Source organism: Lacerta agilis, chromosome 9, assembly GCF_009819535.1.
Source record: "Lacerta agilis isolate rLacAgi1 chromosome 9, rLacAgi1.pri, whole genome shotgun sequence".
NCBI lineage: Eukaryota > Metazoa > Chordata > Lepidosauria > Squamata > Lacertidae > Lacerta > Lacerta agilis.
This window is the reverse complement of record NC_046320.1, coordinates 62,858,581-62,878,930: the sequence shown is the minus strand read 5'-3', so window position 1 is coordinate 62,878,930 and position 20,350 is coordinate 62,858,581. Positions and strand designations below refer to the sequence as shown.

Genomic DNA, 20,350 nt, shown 5'->3' with positions numbered 1-20,350 from the left:
AATAATAACAATTGGGGGGGTTGAACCCCGTTGATCTGACTACGTTGCCTCAGAAACTCTGTGCAGCTTCCAACATAATATACAGAAACATAACAACAGCAACCACAACGTCATACATTAAAAACATCCCAATACTATGGTACCTCGGGTTACAGACGCTTCAGGTTACAGACGCTTCAGATTACAAACTCCGCTAACCCAGAAATAGTACCTTAGGTTAAGAACTTTGCTTCAGGATGAGAACAGAAATCGTGTGGCGGTGGCGCGGTGGCAGCGGGAGGCCCCATTAGCTAAAGTGGCACCTCAGGTTAAGAACAGTTTCAGGTTAAGAACGGACCTCCGGAACGAATTAAGTTCTTAACCCGAGGTACCACTGTACAAACAGGACTGCCTTCAGAGGTCTACAGAAGATTGTATAATGATAAGAGAGACAGAGAGATAGGAGAAACTGGGCTGTCAATAACTCAAGGTCTGTTCTTTTAACTCAACAGGATCATTAGCTATCACAAGTTCCAAAGAGGTAGGAATATTATTATTATTATTATTATTAGCCCCTTGAAGCAAAAACAGAGGGTCCTATTGCACCCCCAAAACCAGAAAATTTGTTAATAGGCTATAGCCAACTTCAACAGAAATGCTGGCAGGAATATACACATAGACGCGCAGAATTTTTAAAGAAGAAAAATACAGCAGCTATATTTAAAACCAACAGGGTTAGGGGAGAATTTTGCTTCCGTTTTTCATCTAAAGGCAAGCTTTGCTAATACTTTTCAAAACAATACACAAACCGAAACACGGCTATCCTTTGAAACATGTGCTTCTCCAAAGTTTGCAGAACAGTTCTCTAGCCACGTAATGTGCACAAAAGCATCAATATTAGGGCAAAACATCCATAACGATGCAGGTACTGGTGAAACCAACATGCATGTATGAGGGGAAACTGCTTGGGAAACATGTATATCAGGCAAGATTACATATAAGTATACTTGAGGAGAAAGTCACATTAGAATGCTGATGAATTTTCATGAGGACATAAAAAAAGAGAGAATTCTTCAGCTGATGTGGAAAATTGGAAGATTGGGGGGGGGATGAGAAACTGGAATTGGAAGATTTGTCCACCCTGAGCCCAAACCAGAAAAAAGAGGAGTGTGGGGGTCTTTTAATTTTTTTAAAAAAAAAAATTCTGGGGAGTACTTAAGTTTCAGAGAAGTGATTCAGGAGCACCACAGGGAAGGCGACGACCGAGGGGGTCGGGAAAATAGGTGCGCACACCTCATTGCATCATGCTGAAAGTTGTAGTCCTTGCATTGCTTGTGATATCTGAACGCAAACTTCTCAAGAGTCAGTTCTGCCTGAATAAGAATCACCGGCTGCCGATCGGCTACAGAGACCCATCCAGCCTCTTGTTAGTAACGTATTAACCCCTGAACAACTGGGGACCGGGTTATCTGAAAGACTGCCTGCCCAGTACAGACATGTAACATCACTCAGGGCATATGGGGAGATTGTACTTGTGGCGCTGCAGTCCACAAAATGCCACAGGGCGCTGACCCAAAAATTGGCATTTTCGGCCATTGCCCCTGCACTGTGGAAACTTCCTCCCTCTGCAATATATGAAGCATAATCTATTCGTTGATCCAGATGTCTTTTTTACCCAAGCTGTCCCTGACAGATCTGCTCAGACCCTGTTATTTCTAGATTTCTGTTTTTATAATGCTGCCTTACTCTCTCTCTGTTAATGTTTTTATGTTGTTTTTGTACATCGCTTATGGATTTTTTTATTTTTTAAAAAAGATATTATACGGTCTAGAGATGCTTGGGGGGGGGGGAATAAATGAAACCACACAAGTAAGTATTTCTGCAGCATCTTAAATACAAATAGATTTAAGTGGACCAGAGCCCACTTTGCCACAAACGACTCTAGCCCACAAAAGCTTCTGCCAGATTAAACAGGTTCAGCTTTATGGTGCCACAAGACTCTATGTTACTTTTGCCAAAGCACAATCTGAACTCAAATCCCTTGGATGAGAGTTGAGCCATAATAAAACCAGGGAGCCGAGGACAACAAGGGCAAGCTGTATCATAGGGTTAGTAGAAAAAAGAGGAAGGAGAAAAGATGAAAATTGTAGAACCGTAGAGTTGGGAGGGACCTAAGGGTCATCTAGTCCAACCCCCTGCCAGTGCAGGAATCTCAACACAGTCGTCCCCCATCCAATTTGAAACCGTACCAGACCCTGCTTAGCTTTGCAAGGACACTAGCAGTTTAATCGCTGCACCACTGAGACCAGTCCTATATATACTTGATCAGTCCCATTGAACTCAATCAGACACGCTTCCAAGTAACTTGTGTACAGCATTGCAGCGATGCACAGCAGCCGAACCTTTTATGGGGGGGGGGGGTTCACCTGACCTCACATGAGGATAGATTTTGTCTACAAATGATATCACGTTCCCCCAAGCGTGTCTCAACTGTGTCTGTTTTGTGCGTCCGACAGACCCCTATCGCTCCCATCTGAGGCCAGATGCTGCTGTTACGCTAATAAATTAAAAAAAGCTAAGATTTCAAAATCTTTTTTGCTGTAGTAAAAGCACAGATCCCACTTCAGTCTCCAAATTGCTTCATGAAAAGGAATGTGTGTGTGTGTTGTTACAGAGTCACCATAATGAAAAAAACAACTCACTGCGGTGACAGATTGGAGAAACAGAGACCTCTGAGGCCACTTAGCAGAATTTATTGCTTTGGGGTATTTCGCTTTCATTTCGTTCTATAAAATACTGGATTGTGCAATGGAATACAGGCTGCAAGCCATGTCTCACCTTAAGTAAGCCTATATGGTGCGGGGGGAGGGGGGCAATAACTTGCAGTGGAGCCCATAATGGAAAGCAGACTACAGTTGCAATCTTGAGGCAAATAGAAAGAATGAATCGAGCAGGGGGGTGTTAAAATTTGTTATGACATTTGGGTCTCACCCACCCACCAAGGCACTCAGGACGGGGGGGGGGGGAATTAGCTTTCCACACTTTATCAACCTTATGTAGCGTGAGAGAGAAAGGACATGTCTATTGGCCAACGAAGCTTTTGAGAAAAGAGCAAGGATTTGAGCCCAGGTTCCCGCAAACATCCTAAGATATCCACTGCATCAAAAGCTAACAGTACACTTATAATATTCTATCGTAAGCGTGAGATTTTTGGACTGCAGCCGGCATCTCTCTTTTTGGCATTTCAGTAGCACTCACAACACCAAGCACCTTATTATAGATTCAATCATATACAGGTGAAACTCGAAAAATTAGAATATCGGGGGGGGGGAGTTCATTTATTTCAGTAATTTAACTTAAAAGGTGGAACTAATATATGAGATAGACTCATGGCATGCAAAGCAAGATATGTCAAGCCTTTATTTGTTATAATTGTGATGATTATGGCGAACAGCTGATGAAAACCCCAAATTCACAATCTCAGAAAATTAGAATAATAAATGAAATCAACAAAACAAGGATTGCAAATAGAACAATATTGGACCTCTGAAAAGTAGAAGCATGCATAGGTACTCAGTACTTGGTTTGGGCCCCTTGACATATCTCGCTTTGCATGTCATGAGTCTATCTCATATATTAGTTTCATCTTTTAAGTTGAATTACTGAAATAAATGAACTTTTCCACGATATTCTAATTTTTCGAGTTTCACCTGTACACCAGTGGTTCTCAAAGGGTGTGGCAGGAGAGGATTACAAGCCTGGTGTAAAGTACAAGCAGAGAAACATTTAAACATTTCAGTGTAATATAGTATAGCAAAAAAAATTTTTTAAACATATTATTTGCAGAATATGGATAAGTATCTTTTCAAAATGAGAGCAAGAACACCAAGTGATGCTCTTATAAATCAAGCACTGCCAGGTGTTGTTTCTTTTTGTTTTACAATGTATTTATCAGTTTTAAAAAAATCAATTTTTTTATTCTGAAAGTGTGGCCCAGAGTCTGAGAACCACTGGTAAAAAGGTAAAGGTAAAGGACTCCTGGACGGTTAAGTCCAGTCAAAGGCGACTATGGGGTTGCGGCGCTCATCTCGCTTTCAGGCCAAGGGAGCCGGCATTTGTCCACAGACAGCTTTCTGGGTCATGTGGCCAGCAGGAATAAACCACTTCTGGTGCAACGGGACACCGTGGCGGAAATCAGAGCGCATCGAAACACCATTTATCTTCCCACCGCAGCGGTACCTATTTATCTACTTGCGCTGGCGTGCTTTCGAACTGCTAGGTTGGCAGGAGCTGGGACAGTGCAATGGGAGCTCACTCCATCGTGGGGATTCGAACCACCGACCTTCTAATCAGCAAGCCCAAGAGGCTCGGTGGTTTACACCACAGCGCCACCCGCATCCTTAGTACCACTGTTACACACCAAGAGCAAATGCATTCTTCAGAACACCTCCATGAACAAGCCACAATTTGGGGGAACTTCCCCCCCCACCCTGCTAGGTATTCCAGCTCCAGGTACAACCTCCTGCTAAGCTGGAGGACATGGCAAATACAGAAGGTACCAATTTCTGGGGGGAAACAAGGAGGTTCCCTTTATTACTCCAGCCAGAGGACGAACACAGATTATCAATTTACCAAGCAGGGAAGTCTTTACCACTTGGAAGCAGAAGTGGACTGCGGCTACAGTGCCAGCTTCCTGGCAGTGGTACCACTGATGCTTAACAGTATGGAGAGGGGCAAGGTGGCACTTCAAAATGCTGCCACCTTTCCTCGTACGAGAATTGCTCCATCCCCTTGATCGTTTTGGTTGCTCTTCCCTGAACCTTTTTTCCAACTCTACAATATCATTTTTGAGGTGACCAGAACTGAACGAACTATTGCCAAATGTGGCCACGCCATAGATTTGTGTGACGGCATTATTATGTCAGCAGTTTTATTTCCAGTTCCTTTCCTAGTGAATGCTTACTTTTAAACACGGAACAAAGCACAAAGCACTTTACCTCCCTGAGCTTCAGTGCCTAAAAGCAACTCCCTCCCACCCCAGCCACAGTCACTTCCAGACTGGAAAGGGAAGCGAGACATTTTAAGCCACATGAGCTACACCTGATAAAATCTCAGAAAGTGGATGTCTAAGATTTCCTATAGTTTGGCAGCAGAGCATTTGTGTCCTCTGTTTTTCCCTCCAGTATAACCAGCACAACCCGAATAAAGCAGATCGTGAAAAATAAAAGAAATTAAGTGTTTTATCTCGTGCTTATACAGGTTGCAGAATGTTCATTCTAACTCAAAATGTGCACAGTCAGGCTTCCAAATTTACTGTCCCGCTTGCCTCAAATTTGGGACACCAAAATCCAACCCCAAGGGATTTGTTGATGGCACAGCAGGCTGCGTTCCTTTGCTATTGGGTGCAAAGCCCTGGATGGCATTTTATCAATCTCGATCACACGGTGCTGTCAACAGAAATACGAGATTGGGGCTGGAGTCCAAGCTAAGCCACTGTCCTGCCAGCCATACCAATTTATTTTAGGTTGTTTGGCCTCTATCCTTGTCGGCCTGCCTTGAGTTTAATAGGAGTAGATGTGCCTATCTGCCTCCTCCATATATTTAGGAAATCCCAGGATGTTGTGAAAACTGGCCGGTCGATAATGCAACTTAATCTACACGGCTTCCCATGGGGATTGTGTTGTGTGTGTTTTTTTTTCGGGTGGGGAGGTGGGAGCGTAGCCTTTTGCAGATTGCTTGCTGCTAAGTTAGCAACCAAAGTTCGCTCCCCTCAAGGGGAATAACTGGGAGCTCTCCAACAACAGCACAAGCTTTGCCAACGGAAAGTCAGAAGTTCAAATATGTACATTTGCTTTCAGAGCTGTCGGCTTTCTAACTCGCCGCACGCTGACTAGGCCAAACTCCTTCGGATTTCTTTAAAACGGCAAAAAATGTTGAAGTCCATCGCACACATACCAGGATGAAAAATAGTAAGTCAACACCGTTATGTAACATCTACACCTGACCCTAACAGGCTAGTCTAGATACAGGTAGGTAGCCGTGTTGGTCTGCCATAGTCAAAACAAAATAGAAAAATTAAAATAATAATAATAAAATTTCCTTCCAGTAGCACCTTAGAGACCAACTAAGTTTGTTCTTGGTATGAGCTTTCATGTGCATGTATCTGAAGAAGTGTGCATGCACACGGAAGCTCATACCAAGAACAAACTTAGTTGGTCTCTAAGGTGCTACTGGAAGGAATTTTTTTTATTTTTTATTTTGTTTAGGCTAGTCTAGAGGCAGTGTTTTATAAAGACTGCCCCCAAAAAGAACCTCTCCTGGCTACCACGTACTTTGCCTGCATTGCCACTGCAATTTGGTGCTGTGCCGACTGCAGAAACACTTCACCGCCCGACAGTCGCATCCCAGAACAATAAAAATACAACATGTTCTGATAATTTGCACCAAGGTTTAAAAGACACACGGCAGTAAAAATCCAGCACATTTAGCCTTCATTTGGCAGGCTGCGCTGTGGTGATCATCTCGGAGCCCCACGTGATGCATCTGTTGCTGGGCTGCTGAATCGTTTTCAGGCGGCAATTGGGGAGATGGAGCGGTGTGCGAACACTCCTCCCATGCAACTAAACATAAAGACGAGTTTATCACACTAAACCTCCCTCCACCCAGCTCTCTTTCACGCTGGTTTTGAATGTGCAGAGGAAAGCTTATGTGGGTAAGCATTCAAACCTTTGTTCCTTCACATGCAGTGATACCATCCAAACATACACACAGGAAGCTCCCTTGCATTGTGTCAGTGGAATAAACAATAAACATCCCAGTTTCTGATTGCTAACGATTAGTCACCTGAAAGAAGTATGTTCACAACTAATACAAAATATGTCTCATGGAAGTAATGCTTACTCTGTTTCAGCCCTAGGGAATGTGGGAGACTGTAATTCGAGTGAAATATCCCATTTGCATCTTCGGATAGTAAAGTATTTGTACGGCATTTGTGTATATGGAAAAAGTCCAAGATAGATAACATTAAGTTATGTTTACAGTGGAGAACCATCGTCAACAAAACAGCTGATCGGGCAAAGTATTTTCTATTGGTGAGCAACTAGGTTTGTTGTTAAAACTCTTCCCAAGGACTCTAGATTATTTGGGCATGATTAAAAAGACTGAGTGGGACACAGGTGGCGCTGTGGGTTAAACCACAGAGCCTAGGGCTTGCCGATTGGAAGGTCGGCAGTTCGAATCCCCGCGACAGAGTAAGCTCCTGTTGCTTGGTCCCTGCTCCTGCCAACCTAGCAGTTTGAAAGCACGTCAAAGTGTAGGTAGATAAATAGGTACCGCTCTGGTGGGAAGGTAAGCGACGTTTCCGTGCGCTGCTCTGGTTTGCCAGAAGCGGCTTAGTCATGCTGGCCACATGACCCGGAAGCTGTACGCCAGCTCCCTCGACCAGTAAAGTGAGATGAGCGCCGCAACCCCAGAGTCGTCCGCGACTGGACCTAATGGTCAGGGGTCCCTTTACCTTTTAAAAAGACTGGGTCAAAATAGATTGCAAGCAGTTTTCCATCTTCTGTTATATGTAATACTGTACTTACTTTCCTATTTGCATTTTTCATTCCTTTGTACATTTATTCTTTGAATACAATATAGAGCACTTTTATATTTTGGGGCCTTCTTCTTGCCTATGTAGTTATACGGAGTCCATCAGCTAAGTACTGACTACAATGACTGACAGCATCTCTCCAAGATTTTGGGCAGGGTTCTCTCCTTGCCTCACCTGGAGATGGCAGGATTTGAACCTGGGACTTGCTGTGACTGTGGAACCCAGTTCAGCTACTGAATGATTGATTTATTGATTGTGTGACTGTGGAAATGGATAAAAGCCCCCCATCCAAACAATGACTATCATCAGTGCAGGTAAGGAAAAAATAATAATTTTAATTTTTATCATCTTCAATACTGTCTTATTTCTTTTATAGTACAGTACATTGATTATTGCTTTCATTTTATGGATCAATGGTCTTGTTAGATAGTAAAATTCATGTTAAATTGTTTTAGGGGTTGTTTTTAAAAGTCTGGAACGGATTAATCCGTTTTGCATTACTTTCTATGGGAAAGCGCATATTGGTTTTGGAACGATTTGGTTTTGGAACGGACTTCTGGAACGGATTAAGTTTGAGAACCAAGGTACCACTGTAGTTCTTTTCTTTCCGAAGGGACAATCCACACAGAAAAAACAGTGGAGTAGAGGGATGCTCTGCTGCCTTGCAGAATATCTTCAGGAAAAGAAAAAGCTAAGGGGGAAACCCGTAGTTACATGGTACATAGACCATCTTAATGGACTCTTTACTTTTCACCTCCAATGGACAGACGGCAGTGAAGTTCTTCTCCTGCTACAAAACAGGTTCCTGGTTGCACGCTCCCATTGCCATTTATGTTCTGCTTCCTGACTAGCTTGGGTAGCACTGAGGAAAAGCTTCTCTAAGTATGTAAGAAATTAAACCTAAGCAAATGTGATCTCGGAAGCCTAAGGCATCTCTGAATATGGAAGGAAGAATTAGCTTTAAAGGCTGCATATGGGATCTTCAGGCAAGGCCAGTGACACTTAGAATAAGACCTGGACAATGTTTGAGCCATAATGTTGTGAAGATTCTGCTGTGGATGTTAAATTAGTGCCTTGTTTTATCATCGCCCGTTGAGTGCTGCTACACATCTTGACGCGCAATTTTAATAATAGCTTGTAAGTGTCAGTGGTAATGTAAGCCGTTTAACCGTTAGACCAAAGATCGTCCGGAAGAAAGCATATTACATGCCCTGTTTTATTTTATTTTTAAAAGGGAGCTAGCATGCACACAACTTTTGACAAGGCAGACCTTTCCAGAGTTAAATGAACTGGCTGTGGGTTCATTTTTTACAGTCTTCTCCAAATCTGTTTGGTCGCAAGCTATCTAAAACTCGTTTCAGATCTGGTGAATCTCCCTAGTGAATTAGCACACAGGAAGGGAGCAGTGAAAGGGGGGGGACCAGCTATACCCAAACACAGTTCTTTTCTAAAACACAGATCAAAGCTACAGCAGAGTCTACGTCTCCCAAACTTTAGAGACTGTGAAAGAGGATGCATTACTCATCCTCAGAGATGCCCTTTCCATATTCCTATAATCTACGTTTCCTGAATGAACAGTGACTCATGCAGAGTCACTCTAATACTAACAAACACACACACCCCACCACCAGCAAACTGGGAGTGACTGAATGATCCAATTACATTTGTTTCAGAAAATTCAAGAAAAATTGCCTGCCCTCAGTGGGGCCTGATAGGAGAGAGGCATGGCCGCAACCGTCACACATACAGAGACACCATGAGCAACCTCCTTGGCAGATGGGTGCTTTGGGTTCTCTGGAGCTTCTCTCTATTAACTGAATTACTCATGGCACACAAGTGTGAACTACTTACTGGCCAGTTTCGTTGAGAATAGGTGCTGGGCAGAGGATGAAGTCAGTTCCCACCTCTATGGGCCTTTCATCTGTGAGGAGAAAACAAAAACAAAGTGTCACAGAATTTTACAGGATAAAAAGCTGAGGTCCAACAATAATCAAAGATCCACAGGTTGCCCTGCTCTAAGCTAAACTTAGAAGCAGTATGCAAGTGGGGAAGTATGGGAGAGATATCCGTTCAGGAATCATGGAATCAAATATTCACACAACCCTCTGCATTGCTGGAATCATGGCTAAGGAATCATGGCAGATGACCATCCAACCTCTGCTTTAAAATCTTCAAAGCGAACCCACCACCTCCTTTCCACTGTCCAACAGCTCTTACTGTCAGAAAGTTCTTCCTAATGTTTAATTGAGAGCCAGCATGGTGTGAGAGCCAGCATGGTGTAGTGGTTAAGAGCAGTGGACTCGTAATCTGGTGAACTGGGTTCGCTTCCCCACTCCTCCACATGCAGCTCTCACAGAGGGTTTGTTGTGGGGGAGGTAGGCAAAGGAGATTGTTAGCCGCTTTGAGACTCCTTCGGGTAGTGATAAAGCAGGATATCAAATCCAAACTCTTCTAATTGGAATCTCCTTCCATGTAATTTGAATCCATTGGTTTGGGTCCTACCCTCCGGAGCAGCAGAAAACAAACTTGCTCCATCTTCCATGTGACGGCCCTTCAGATATTTGAAGATGGCTATTCTATCACCCCTCCATCTTCTATTCTCCAGGCCAGACATACCCAGTTCCCTCAACCCATCCTCATAAGGCTTGTCAAAGCCTGGAGATACTTATAGACAAACAGTCAACTAATGGCACAACTCTGCCAATAATGTATATAATAATATAGCGCAGTGTAAACACGCAAATTTTCTTGCAGGTGGTTCTCTATTATACTGTTATACCAATACTACATCTCCAGGCTTTGACATGCATGTTGCACTTTAGTGTGTTTAATCAAGTAAAATTGTTCTTTATATTTGCAAGCCGTGTTGGTGATTTGGTCTTGGTGTATCATAATCGGCTTAACACCTGATACTTTTTTTTGTAAGCATGATAATGTACCAGCCTGTGTTGGTTTTCAGCTTTTAAGTAGGGCTGGGGTACCATTTGTCCTTTTGGCGTGTGTGGCAGGATGTTCACTTTTAGTCTATAACATTTTTCAATCTTTTTGATGTATTTTTAATGTATTATTTGTCCTATTCATGCCTTTTTTTTTACATTGCTTTGAGACATTTTATGTACAGTGGTCCCTCGACTTACGAATTTAATCCATTCCGAAAACACATTCATAGGTCAAAAAGTTCGTAAGTCGAAAAAGCGATTTTCCCATAGGAATGCATTAAAGCAGTTTTAAAAAGAAAAATTCGTAAGTCGAGGAAACCGCTTCTAAAATGCCAACGGATTTCCATTCGGGTGTCAAAAAATTCGTTGGCGTGCGGCCACTTTTTTCGTTCGTAAGTCAAAAAATTCGGGTGTCGAGTATTTCGTAAGTCGAGGGACCACTGTACAACAAATAAATTAACATTCCATTATTATTATTATTATTATTATTATTATTATTATTATTATTACTATTTTACGAATGTGTTAGAAGAAGGGGCTCATGAAACATTTCTTCTTGTGAACAGAACATTTTGCACCAGCAGCTAATTCCAGATCGGATACTAGCACAAACAGAGTGGGTTAGCATATGCCCATATGCTTTTGTCTTAAATGCCCTCATATCAGAGAGTGCTGAGGGAGGAAAGGTTGGTCTTCTGCTGTTCTCTTTGGCAAGGTTCCTTTACACCATTTGGCAATCTCCCCCCCCCGCCCCCCCCCCCAAAAAAATGGGAAGGCGTGGAAAACCCAGCCAAATTCAGTACTTTTAAACACAGACATGCACGCAAATCTACAACCTGCAGCAGACTGAGCAAACATTTAACCTCTCAGACCAAAGTATGTCCACCTGGCAAAATTCTTTGTCTCCTCCAATTATGTGCCATTTACAGTGCTTTAGACATAGATCTCGCAAAATGTGACAAGACAACCAACGGAAGCCCCATCGGACGTTTGGGTTCCAAAGAACGTTTGCAAACCGGAACAATCACTTCCGGGTTTGCGGCATTCGGGAGCCAAAACGTTTTGACTCGCAAGGTGTTTGGGATCCAAGGTACGACTGTACTTCAAATGCGTGGTGTGTATACGACCCAAATCAAAACTATGCACTACATGAAAACACATACAGCTAGGAGACAAACTAGATGAGATGTTTATCACATGATTTACTCTGGCACCCTTATTTAATAATAATAATAATAATAATAATAATAATAATAATAATAATAATAATAAATAGGTAACTCGGGTTGGGGGCAGAGGAAGACAGCCCTGTGGCATGAGAGACTGGAAGGGGGCTGATCAGCATGCCGGTAGCAGATTCCAGGATAAACATCATGCTGCACTTTGCCTTCAGCCTCTTTAAGTGAAAACCAGTTTTGCAAGAGTAAAAAACATGCTAGAAAATTCGGAGCAAAGAAACGTGAGGGGTGGGGGAATTAGAGCTTCACAGCTTTTTCTCCAGCTGTATCTCCGTTCCAAATTTCCCCCCACCAGTTTCAAAACGCATTACTGCTGGGTTACACCAGTTCCCCGAGAACTGGGGGCAGAGGCAAGAGTTTCGAATTGTGTGACACCGTTTTGCACTTTTCGGTGATACTTACCGATTTTCATGCCATAGACCTCGTAGGAGCAGAAGACATTGGCCACATTCCTTCCCAGCATGAAGCCTCGCAGAACGACCTGGAACTCCTCTGAAAGCAGGGACACCAGAGAGACAGACGTGAGCTTGCCATCTCTAAAACCGAATGTGTTAATTCCCCTGGCAGGAAAGGCGCGGAGGCTATGTCTCTCTGCCTCTAATTCTGAGCCCCTTCCCACAGAAAAGGGAGCCTTGCTGGCTGTGAAGAAGAGGGGGAAGAGAAGCCACTGCCGCCGCCACAACACAGATGTGGGACATCACAGGCACACGCCTGCACCTAGTGTCTGTGATGTCACATGTTGCGTGATGTCGCACGTCAGCCTTACAGTGGCAGGCATGCACAATCCTGAGGGTGAAATGGCACCCCTGATGGCAGCTGTAGTCCATTAACATCTGGGGGGGTGTTTCCACAATGTAGCCTAATTCTGGCCTTATCTATCTGACAGAGTAGCTTGGGGAAATAATTTGGGATGGCATCAAGTTAACCTCCTTACAAGTCTAAACACACACACACCCCCAAGGGGTGCTTTTGGAAGGAAACCGGGACAAATTTAAATCTGCAATGTCGTCACTGGCAAACTGGAGAAGGAAGGGAAGCACCTTTAATTCGCATCTTCCTACTCAAGCATATGGCGCTCCGAGTTACACATTTTGCCCAAGGAAGAAACAGCAGGATTGTCAATATTTGAACACTGTTTTCCGGCCGTAGCAAACTCACCTCCCACGCAAACGCTCGATGGCTGCAGCTCTATATCTGGGCACGACTGCTTCAATATCTGTTTGGGAAAGTGGGAATTAAGAAAGAGGGGGGGCATTATAGGATTTGTCAAAGCAAAATGGAGCAATTGTAACTAACCACCCATAACGAAGAATATCCATCTGCCCTGGGGTAGAGAGTGCATGGAGTGGCCCTCGTCCAGACAACAGCTTTATAGTCACCCGATCCAAACGTCAAGGCAGATTTCGAATGTTGCCTACACCATGAATGGACTCCTCTCGTTCATTTCCCACGACTCAGAATGGAGGGAATGGCCAAACTACATCACTTTCAGAGCAATCCTAATCCCCACTGGAAATCCGTTGAGAGAGTTTAGGATGGGGCAGAGACACACTCCGCAGCACACTCACCCCACAGGCCCTCAGTATACCTGTGGAAAACTCTATGGGTGTAAATCTCATCATCTGAGGCCCTTCTTTGTGTGAGGTCTAGAGGCCTTTTCTGTGGTGGCTCCCCATTTGTGGAACGCTCTCCTAAGGGAGTCCCACCTAGTGCCCTCTCTACATATCTTTAGGCTCCAGGCAAAAATGCTTCTCTATAACCAGGCCTGGTTGATTAAACCCCACATACACATTAAGCAAAATAGAAACATTGCCACCCCACCCCACCCCCACTCACCATTCCTCCCTCCACCTCTTTCCCCCTTTTCTTCCTAATGTAACGCGAATGTAGGCATAGGCAAACTCTGGCCCTCCAGATGTTTGGGACTACAATTCCCATCATCCCTGACCACTGGTCCTGTTAGCAGCCTCAACAGTATAAGAGTTGTTTAAAACACTACCAGACGGGGGCCAGGTGTAAGCAATATTGAAGGCCCATCAAAATAATATGGTATTCACTAAATGCTTGAAGGCCGATAAAAAGCAACCAGATAAGCTCCCTGTGAAAGGGAGTTGGTTTAAATTAGACTGCCATGAGACTGGGAGGGTAGAGAAATTACACAGGCAACCACTGTTTTGTAAACGCAGGGGTTGCCAATATCAACCAATATCAGCCCATGGCCACCAGTACCACCTATGGTGCCCAGAAAAGACTCGGGAAATATCCCCTCAAAAATCTGCAGTACACAAGAAACTCTCTTGTTCTTCCTGCTCATACACCGCACTGTCAAACTCCAAACTGCATGCTCTTCGTCTTGCCCCAAAGACCTGTTTGTTTCAGGATTTGTTGGTGCTGTAAAGTGACGTGGCAACTGGTGATGCTTTGACAATTTCACCATGTCCAAGTCCAGTCTAGAGAGAATGCTGCAATCCCAGAAAAGCAAGAGATTTCAAGAAATGCTTTTCAGAGAAAGAGGAAGGGGGTGTGCTTTCTTGTCGTGTAAGCACTGGTTTTCATAGGGCTCTATTTGCATATGCAGATTGGGGCAGGACTATGCAGATAGGAGCAGGCTTGATTACCAATGATTGGTAGGCAGCAGGTCCAGGCCACATTTCCTTGAATGTACCTTTACCTTCATCCAATTGGCTTTAACTTATGAACACAACCTGTGGGAACGCATCGCGAGTTCAAAGGTCGAAGTTAGCTCATGGTCACTTGCTCTGAAATAGAGCAAATTGCTTCCAAAAGACACTTGCTCCTTATTTTCAAAGGAAGACTTACTCCCAGACACACTACAGACTACCCTGTCAATCACTCATTCTTGCTGATTAAAATAACTTTAACATACAGATGACGGCAAGCCAGTATCAGACACAGAGTTCCCACGAGCAAAGTTACAGAATATAAGCAACTTTAAACTTTTACTTCACTCTGCTTGCCAGTACAGTAACTCCTGTTGAAGCAATAGGAAGCTGGCTGCATATCAAAATTACACCATCTCTCTAGGTTTCTGCATTTCAATTTCCTTTGCAAACATGCACACGCTTAACAGATGTATGCAACAGTGCAAAATATATCAGTTGCTGAGGTTTTCCTGTTTTGTTTTGTTTTGTTTTAATGTACTCACAATGGTCTTAGTCTGAGTATAGGCTATCCTCAGCCCCTTTTCACTATCCAGTAAATGTCCGAGAGACAACATGATCCCATCAAAATAAAGTTGTGCTTCTATCAGGATCGAGGAGGAAGGGATAGATTGAGCTCCGTGCATTTTTAAAACCCACTCCAGTGGATGCAGCTCAAAATACATTCTGCTTATTAGAATAGCTAACTATATCCTCCTCCTACTTCTAAAACAGGCTGTAGTTCTATGGAATGTCCACAAATATCTCAACAGCTCAGGGAACAAAACTCTCAGCAACAAAATGTCAAAACCACGCTTCTTCTGCGAGAAACGATTGTGGCAGGCTGACCGAGGACTAAAATCTCACACAGGCCCTATGCAAGTAGGAATCATGTGGGGCAGGGATTGGAAAACCAGTTGGGGGGAAGATAGGGAGCCACGGGGGGGGGGGGCAGGATATTCTGTAGGGGGGGTAGTTGGGGGGAAAGGGGCAGACTAAGCAATATGAACCTCCTCTGCCTTTCTGAGTTGCAGAGTGGAAGGTGTGGAAGGAAGAACAAGAGACATTACATTTATTGCATGCACAATGTGGATACCCACTAAAATTTCATCCCCAACACTTGCTAGATAGCATCAAAAGTGCGCAAGCAATGTTAAAATAAAATAAGGTGACAGAAGCCATGATAAAACAATTGCTGGATGAGGCCATCACCGGACAGCAACATCCTCTTACGTCGTATCGTGAATCTAAGCACGGTTGTTAACTTCCTTGACAGAACAACGTAGAGAGCGCAAAATAACTGATGACATCTTTTTTATTTCCTGTGTTTTGCACCAAATATAGGATCTGCTTTGTCTTTGCAGAGAGCAGCCCACACACCCCTTTCCAAGAGTTTCTGGACTGCCAACGATAAATGATACCCAAGAAAAGCCTTTATTATTTTTTATTTTTAAAAAAACAAGCTATAGGACAAAACTGAATGGAGCTTTGAAATCAAGAACCAGCACGGAGGACTGGAATCCTGGATGCAAACCTTGAAGATCAGAGTTCACATCCCCACTCAACCTCTGATTTATAACATTTCGTTATCACCTTAAACCCCTTTTCCCCCTCCAGCTTTGCAAAACTTATAGCAGGCTGCACTCAGAGGAACTGTTGGGTTACTTCAGGGACCTTGGACAGCAAGCGAAGTTCACAAGCCAATTATAACTTAGCACATCTAGAAGGAGGCCTAGCAACTATGGCAACCAGATTTGTTTGACAAGGTTTTCTCTCACTCAAACATATCCGTTCTTGCAATTTTCGAGTGCAGTTCTTCTCCCACACCACCAAAGATCGAAACCACATCCTTTTGTCTGTCATTTTTACATTGACAACAGGATTTGCATTGTCAGTTCCAGTTAGCCAGAGACCACCTCTTTGAATTGTATGTTCTCCCCAAGATTGTCCCTGAGGAGGCGTAAGGCTGGTGTGAAGCCCACTCCTCTGACCACCAGGAGAAGGAAGCACCTGTTCCCATAACTATAGGAAGGGGTGGAAATGGAGGACAGGATAGGTGCTAGGGGTGAGCAATCAGAAAGGGCTGTAGCTCAGTCGGAGAACATCTGCCTTGCATGCAGAAGGCATCGGGCTCAATGACCCCTGCCAGAAATTCTAGAGAGCTGCTGCCAGTCAGTGTAAATGGACCTATGATCTGACTCTGTATGAGGCAGCTTCCAATGCTCTGTGATCCTAATATGGCATCTCTTCAGACACTGGGGAATCATAGAATTGTAAAGCTGAAAAGAACCCTGAGGATCACCTAGTCCAACCACCTGCAATGCAGGAATATGCAGAATGAACCCTCTCTTCCAAAGGTGAGGAGATGGTCCAGTTCAAAAGTACTGGGGTCACATATGCAGTTGAACCTTGGTTCTCGATTGGCTTAGCTGACAAACAAATCGGCTCCTGAACGCCAAAAACCGGGAAGTAAGTTGTCAGGGAACTGTCCCCGGCGCAGCACAAGGTGGTGGAAGGGCTCTCGGGATGCTATAGAGAGCCCCGGCCCCACCTGACCAGCAGCACCTCCTCTGGCAGCCGAGGGAGCAGGCTTTTCAGGGGTATGGAGGGAGAAGGCTCTGAGGATGCTGAAGAGACCTCGCACTCCTCTCGCTCAAGGGGCGAGGGAAGAGACACGCAGCTTCCGGATCCCAAAGGTGTTGTGGGGTGAAACGAAAGGATGGGAGGCAGGGTTTCCGTATACTGAAGCTCTTTTGTTGGGGTCAGAACTGGAAGGCGCCATTCCCGGATTCTGACGGTGCTTGATAAAGACATGAACTTATTAGCTCTGCACAATAAAACTCTTAAAGGAAACTCAGAGTTTTGCCTGCTTACTCATGAGCAACCAACAGAGGACCTTACCTAAGTGTTCCAGTTTTTGAACGATTTTCGGAAGTCAAACACCCAATGCGGCTGTTGGCTATTGTTTCCAGTGCCAATCGGAAGCCGCGCCTTGGTTTTCAAACGTTTCAAGAGTTGAATGGACGTCCGAAACAGATTAAGTTTGAGAACCAAGGTTCCACTGTATAAGCTAATCGCCAAATGGCACCTTAAACCTGGGTTGCAGTCGCCACAATGGAATTTATTAAATTTATTATAACTACTATTGGAATTTATTATTATTACTACCATTCTCCTCCTTTGTTTCGTTTCTATTCCACTTTGTATTTTAAAGAAAAAAACCTCAAAGCAGTTTACAGCACATTAAAACATCAAATAAAACAATCCAAAATAAAACTAATTCAAGCTTCAAGGAAAACATTGGACATATTTATTTGCCTACCCGTTTAATTTATAGAGCTGCCCCATAGCAGAAGAACTCTAAGAAGTCAGGGTGGTGTAGTGGTTAGAGTGTCAGACTGGGACCTGGGAGATGAGGGTTCAAATCCCCACTCAGTCATGAAGCTCACTGGGTGACCTTGGTGTCAGTCACAGCTTCTTAGCCTACCTCACAGGGTTATTGTAGTGATTAATGGGGGGGGAGTGAACCTTGTCCTCCTTGGAGAAGAAGTAGGACATAACTGCAATAAATAAGCCTAACTGCTTACTTGCTTAAGAAAGCTGGAGAGGCCAGCCAGATAAGAGATGTTTATCACCAAGCTGGCATCCACAGATCTCAACGTGGTCGCAATTTGACCCACGCCAGTCGCAAAATGCACCCGGCGCCTGGGGCATTTCTAACACTGCCAGTGAGGGGAAAGACTCTCAACCCAGGCCCTCACTTTCCCACCAATCACAACACTGGGGAGAAAATAAGAGAGAACATGGACACTCAAAGCCTGCTCCCCAAAAAGCCAACATCTTTCAGTGAGAGCTGCAGTAAACAGGTTATGCTACAGGTTAGCACAGGCATCTCCAAACTCGGCCCTCCAGATGTTTTGGGACTACAATTCCCATGATCCCTGACCACTGGTCCTGTTAGCTAGGGATGATGGGAGTTGTAGTCCTAAAACATCTGGAGGGCCGAGTTTGGGGGTGCCTGGGTTAGCATATAGTGATATCTTACTTCCACCAGACCCATTTATACAGGAATGAGTTTTAGGGAAAAACTGTTTGAATTATGGTGCTGGAGGAGACTCTTGAGAGTCCCATGGACTGCAAAAAGATGAAACTTACCCATCCTCAAAGAAATCAGCCCTGAGTGCTCACTGGAAGGGCAGATCCTGAAGTTGAGGCTCCAGTACTTTGGCCACCTCATGAGAAGAGAAGACTCCCTAGAAAAGACCCTGATGTTGGGAAAGATGGAGGGCACAAGGAGAAGGGGACGACAGAGGATGAGATGGTTGGACAGTGTTCTCGAAGCGACTAGCATGAGTTTGGCCAAACTGCGAGAGGCAGTGAAGGATAGGCGTGCCTGGCGTGCTCTGGTCCATGGGGTCACAAAGAGTCAGACACGACTGAACGACTGAACAACAACAACAACAACAAACTGTTTGAACCCATTTCCAACTCATAACCAAGCGTGGGAGGGCCAGGTATAAAAGAACACATCCAGGATGGATGGATTTATTTTTTTAATCAACACACTCTATACATTGACAATTAGCAAAATATGCTAAGCGTCAATTCGTTTCACAGCATCCTTTGGTTTCGCTTAGCCCTAGCACACAGTTCAAAAGATTTTGGCAGCCGCTGCTACCATAAATCATAACTCTCCTGGCATCTGTTCCTCCCGTGATATGGCAAACAGAGTTCAGGATTCTGGGCAGGCCTTCAGAACAGCTGGATCTCTCCTCCCCCGCCCCCAGAAAGGAAGAAAAAACAAGTTCAAGGGTCAGATTTCAGATCATTTTGAACCAAGGAAAACCATGAACGCAACAAGGCAATTGCTTACTTGTTTAAAAAAGAAAGGGCAGCGTTGGGAGTTATTCCCAGATTAAAAGCTCTCTATCAATATGCAGCGCACATGTGGAATACACAGAATGTCACAACTTTAAAAGCAATAGGAAGATTTCACTTGCATTTCATAAATGTGCACCATTCACTGCTCTTTGCTGTGGATGATGATGATGATGATGATGATGAAGATGATTAATTAACTGAATTTACATCCCACCCTTTCCTTATGAAGGAGCCCAGGGTTGCAAGCGTGCCTGTAATTTTAATTTTATTTAAGCCAACGCATTCTAAAAATAATTACAGTCGTACCTCTGGTTACAAACTTAATTCCAGAGGTCCGTTCTTAACCTGAAACCGTTCTAGCTAATGGGGCCTCTCGCTGCCGCCACACCATTGGCGCGCAATTTCTGTTCTCATCCTGAGGTAAAGTTCTTAACCCGAGGTACTACTTCTGCGTTAGTGGAGTCTGTAACCCGAGGTGTTTGCAACCCGAGGTGTTTGTAACCCGAGGTACCACTGTACAGTTAGCAGATGCATCTAAAAGGTGTTACAGTTAAATACATTATTTCATCCAGTATTCCCACGGTGCCAGAAAAAGTATTTCTCTCTTTCTCTCTCTAACTGCAACCTTCCTGACAGCTAGGCTGCTTAAATCCTGCCAAAGCATGACAGTGCATAGGATAGCAAATGTATAAGTTTTCTAAAAACAAATGGTTTCTTTATTTTTATTTATGAAATCAAATTTATATGCCGCTAGTCGTTAAAACAAAATTAAAGCAGTTTGCCATTATATTCTAGCACAGCGGTCCACGCAAAAGTCTTACTTAATGTAAATCTTAGCTCCTCCTTTCCTTGCACAAGAAAGATGGCAAGCCCAGCGTCTGGCCTGCTCTTGCGATGCCTGCCAAATTCGTGCGCACTGGCTGCAAAAATTTACCTTACAGAACCCTGCGTCAATAAAAGAGCAAAACAAAACCACACACACAAATTGCATTAATGGTTTTCTCGCTCCACACTATGATTCAAGGACTGGCAATGTCTTCAAGGGAATGTGAGTCCAGT

The 20,350-nt window shown here is 44.0% G+C and overlaps 1 protein-coding gene across 1 annotated transcript in view; it reads right to left on the bottom strand.

The window, feature by feature from the left end:
- ANTXR2 (ANTXR cell adhesion molecule 2) overlaps positions 1-20,350 on the bottom strand; it is a 135,442-nt gene that overhangs the window by 81,169 nt on the left and 33,923 nt on the right. The window contains exons 8-10 of the mRNA XM_033160830.1: positions 12,909-12,966; positions 12,153-12,242; positions 9,425-9,494 (exon numbers count right to left, since the gene is read on the bottom strand). Coding sequence (XP_033016721.1) covers positions 9,425-9,494; positions 12,153-12,242; positions 12,909-12,966 — 218 coding nt within the window. The remainder of the gene's footprint in view (positions 1-9,424; positions 9,495-12,152; positions 12,243-12,908; positions 12,967-20,350) is intronic.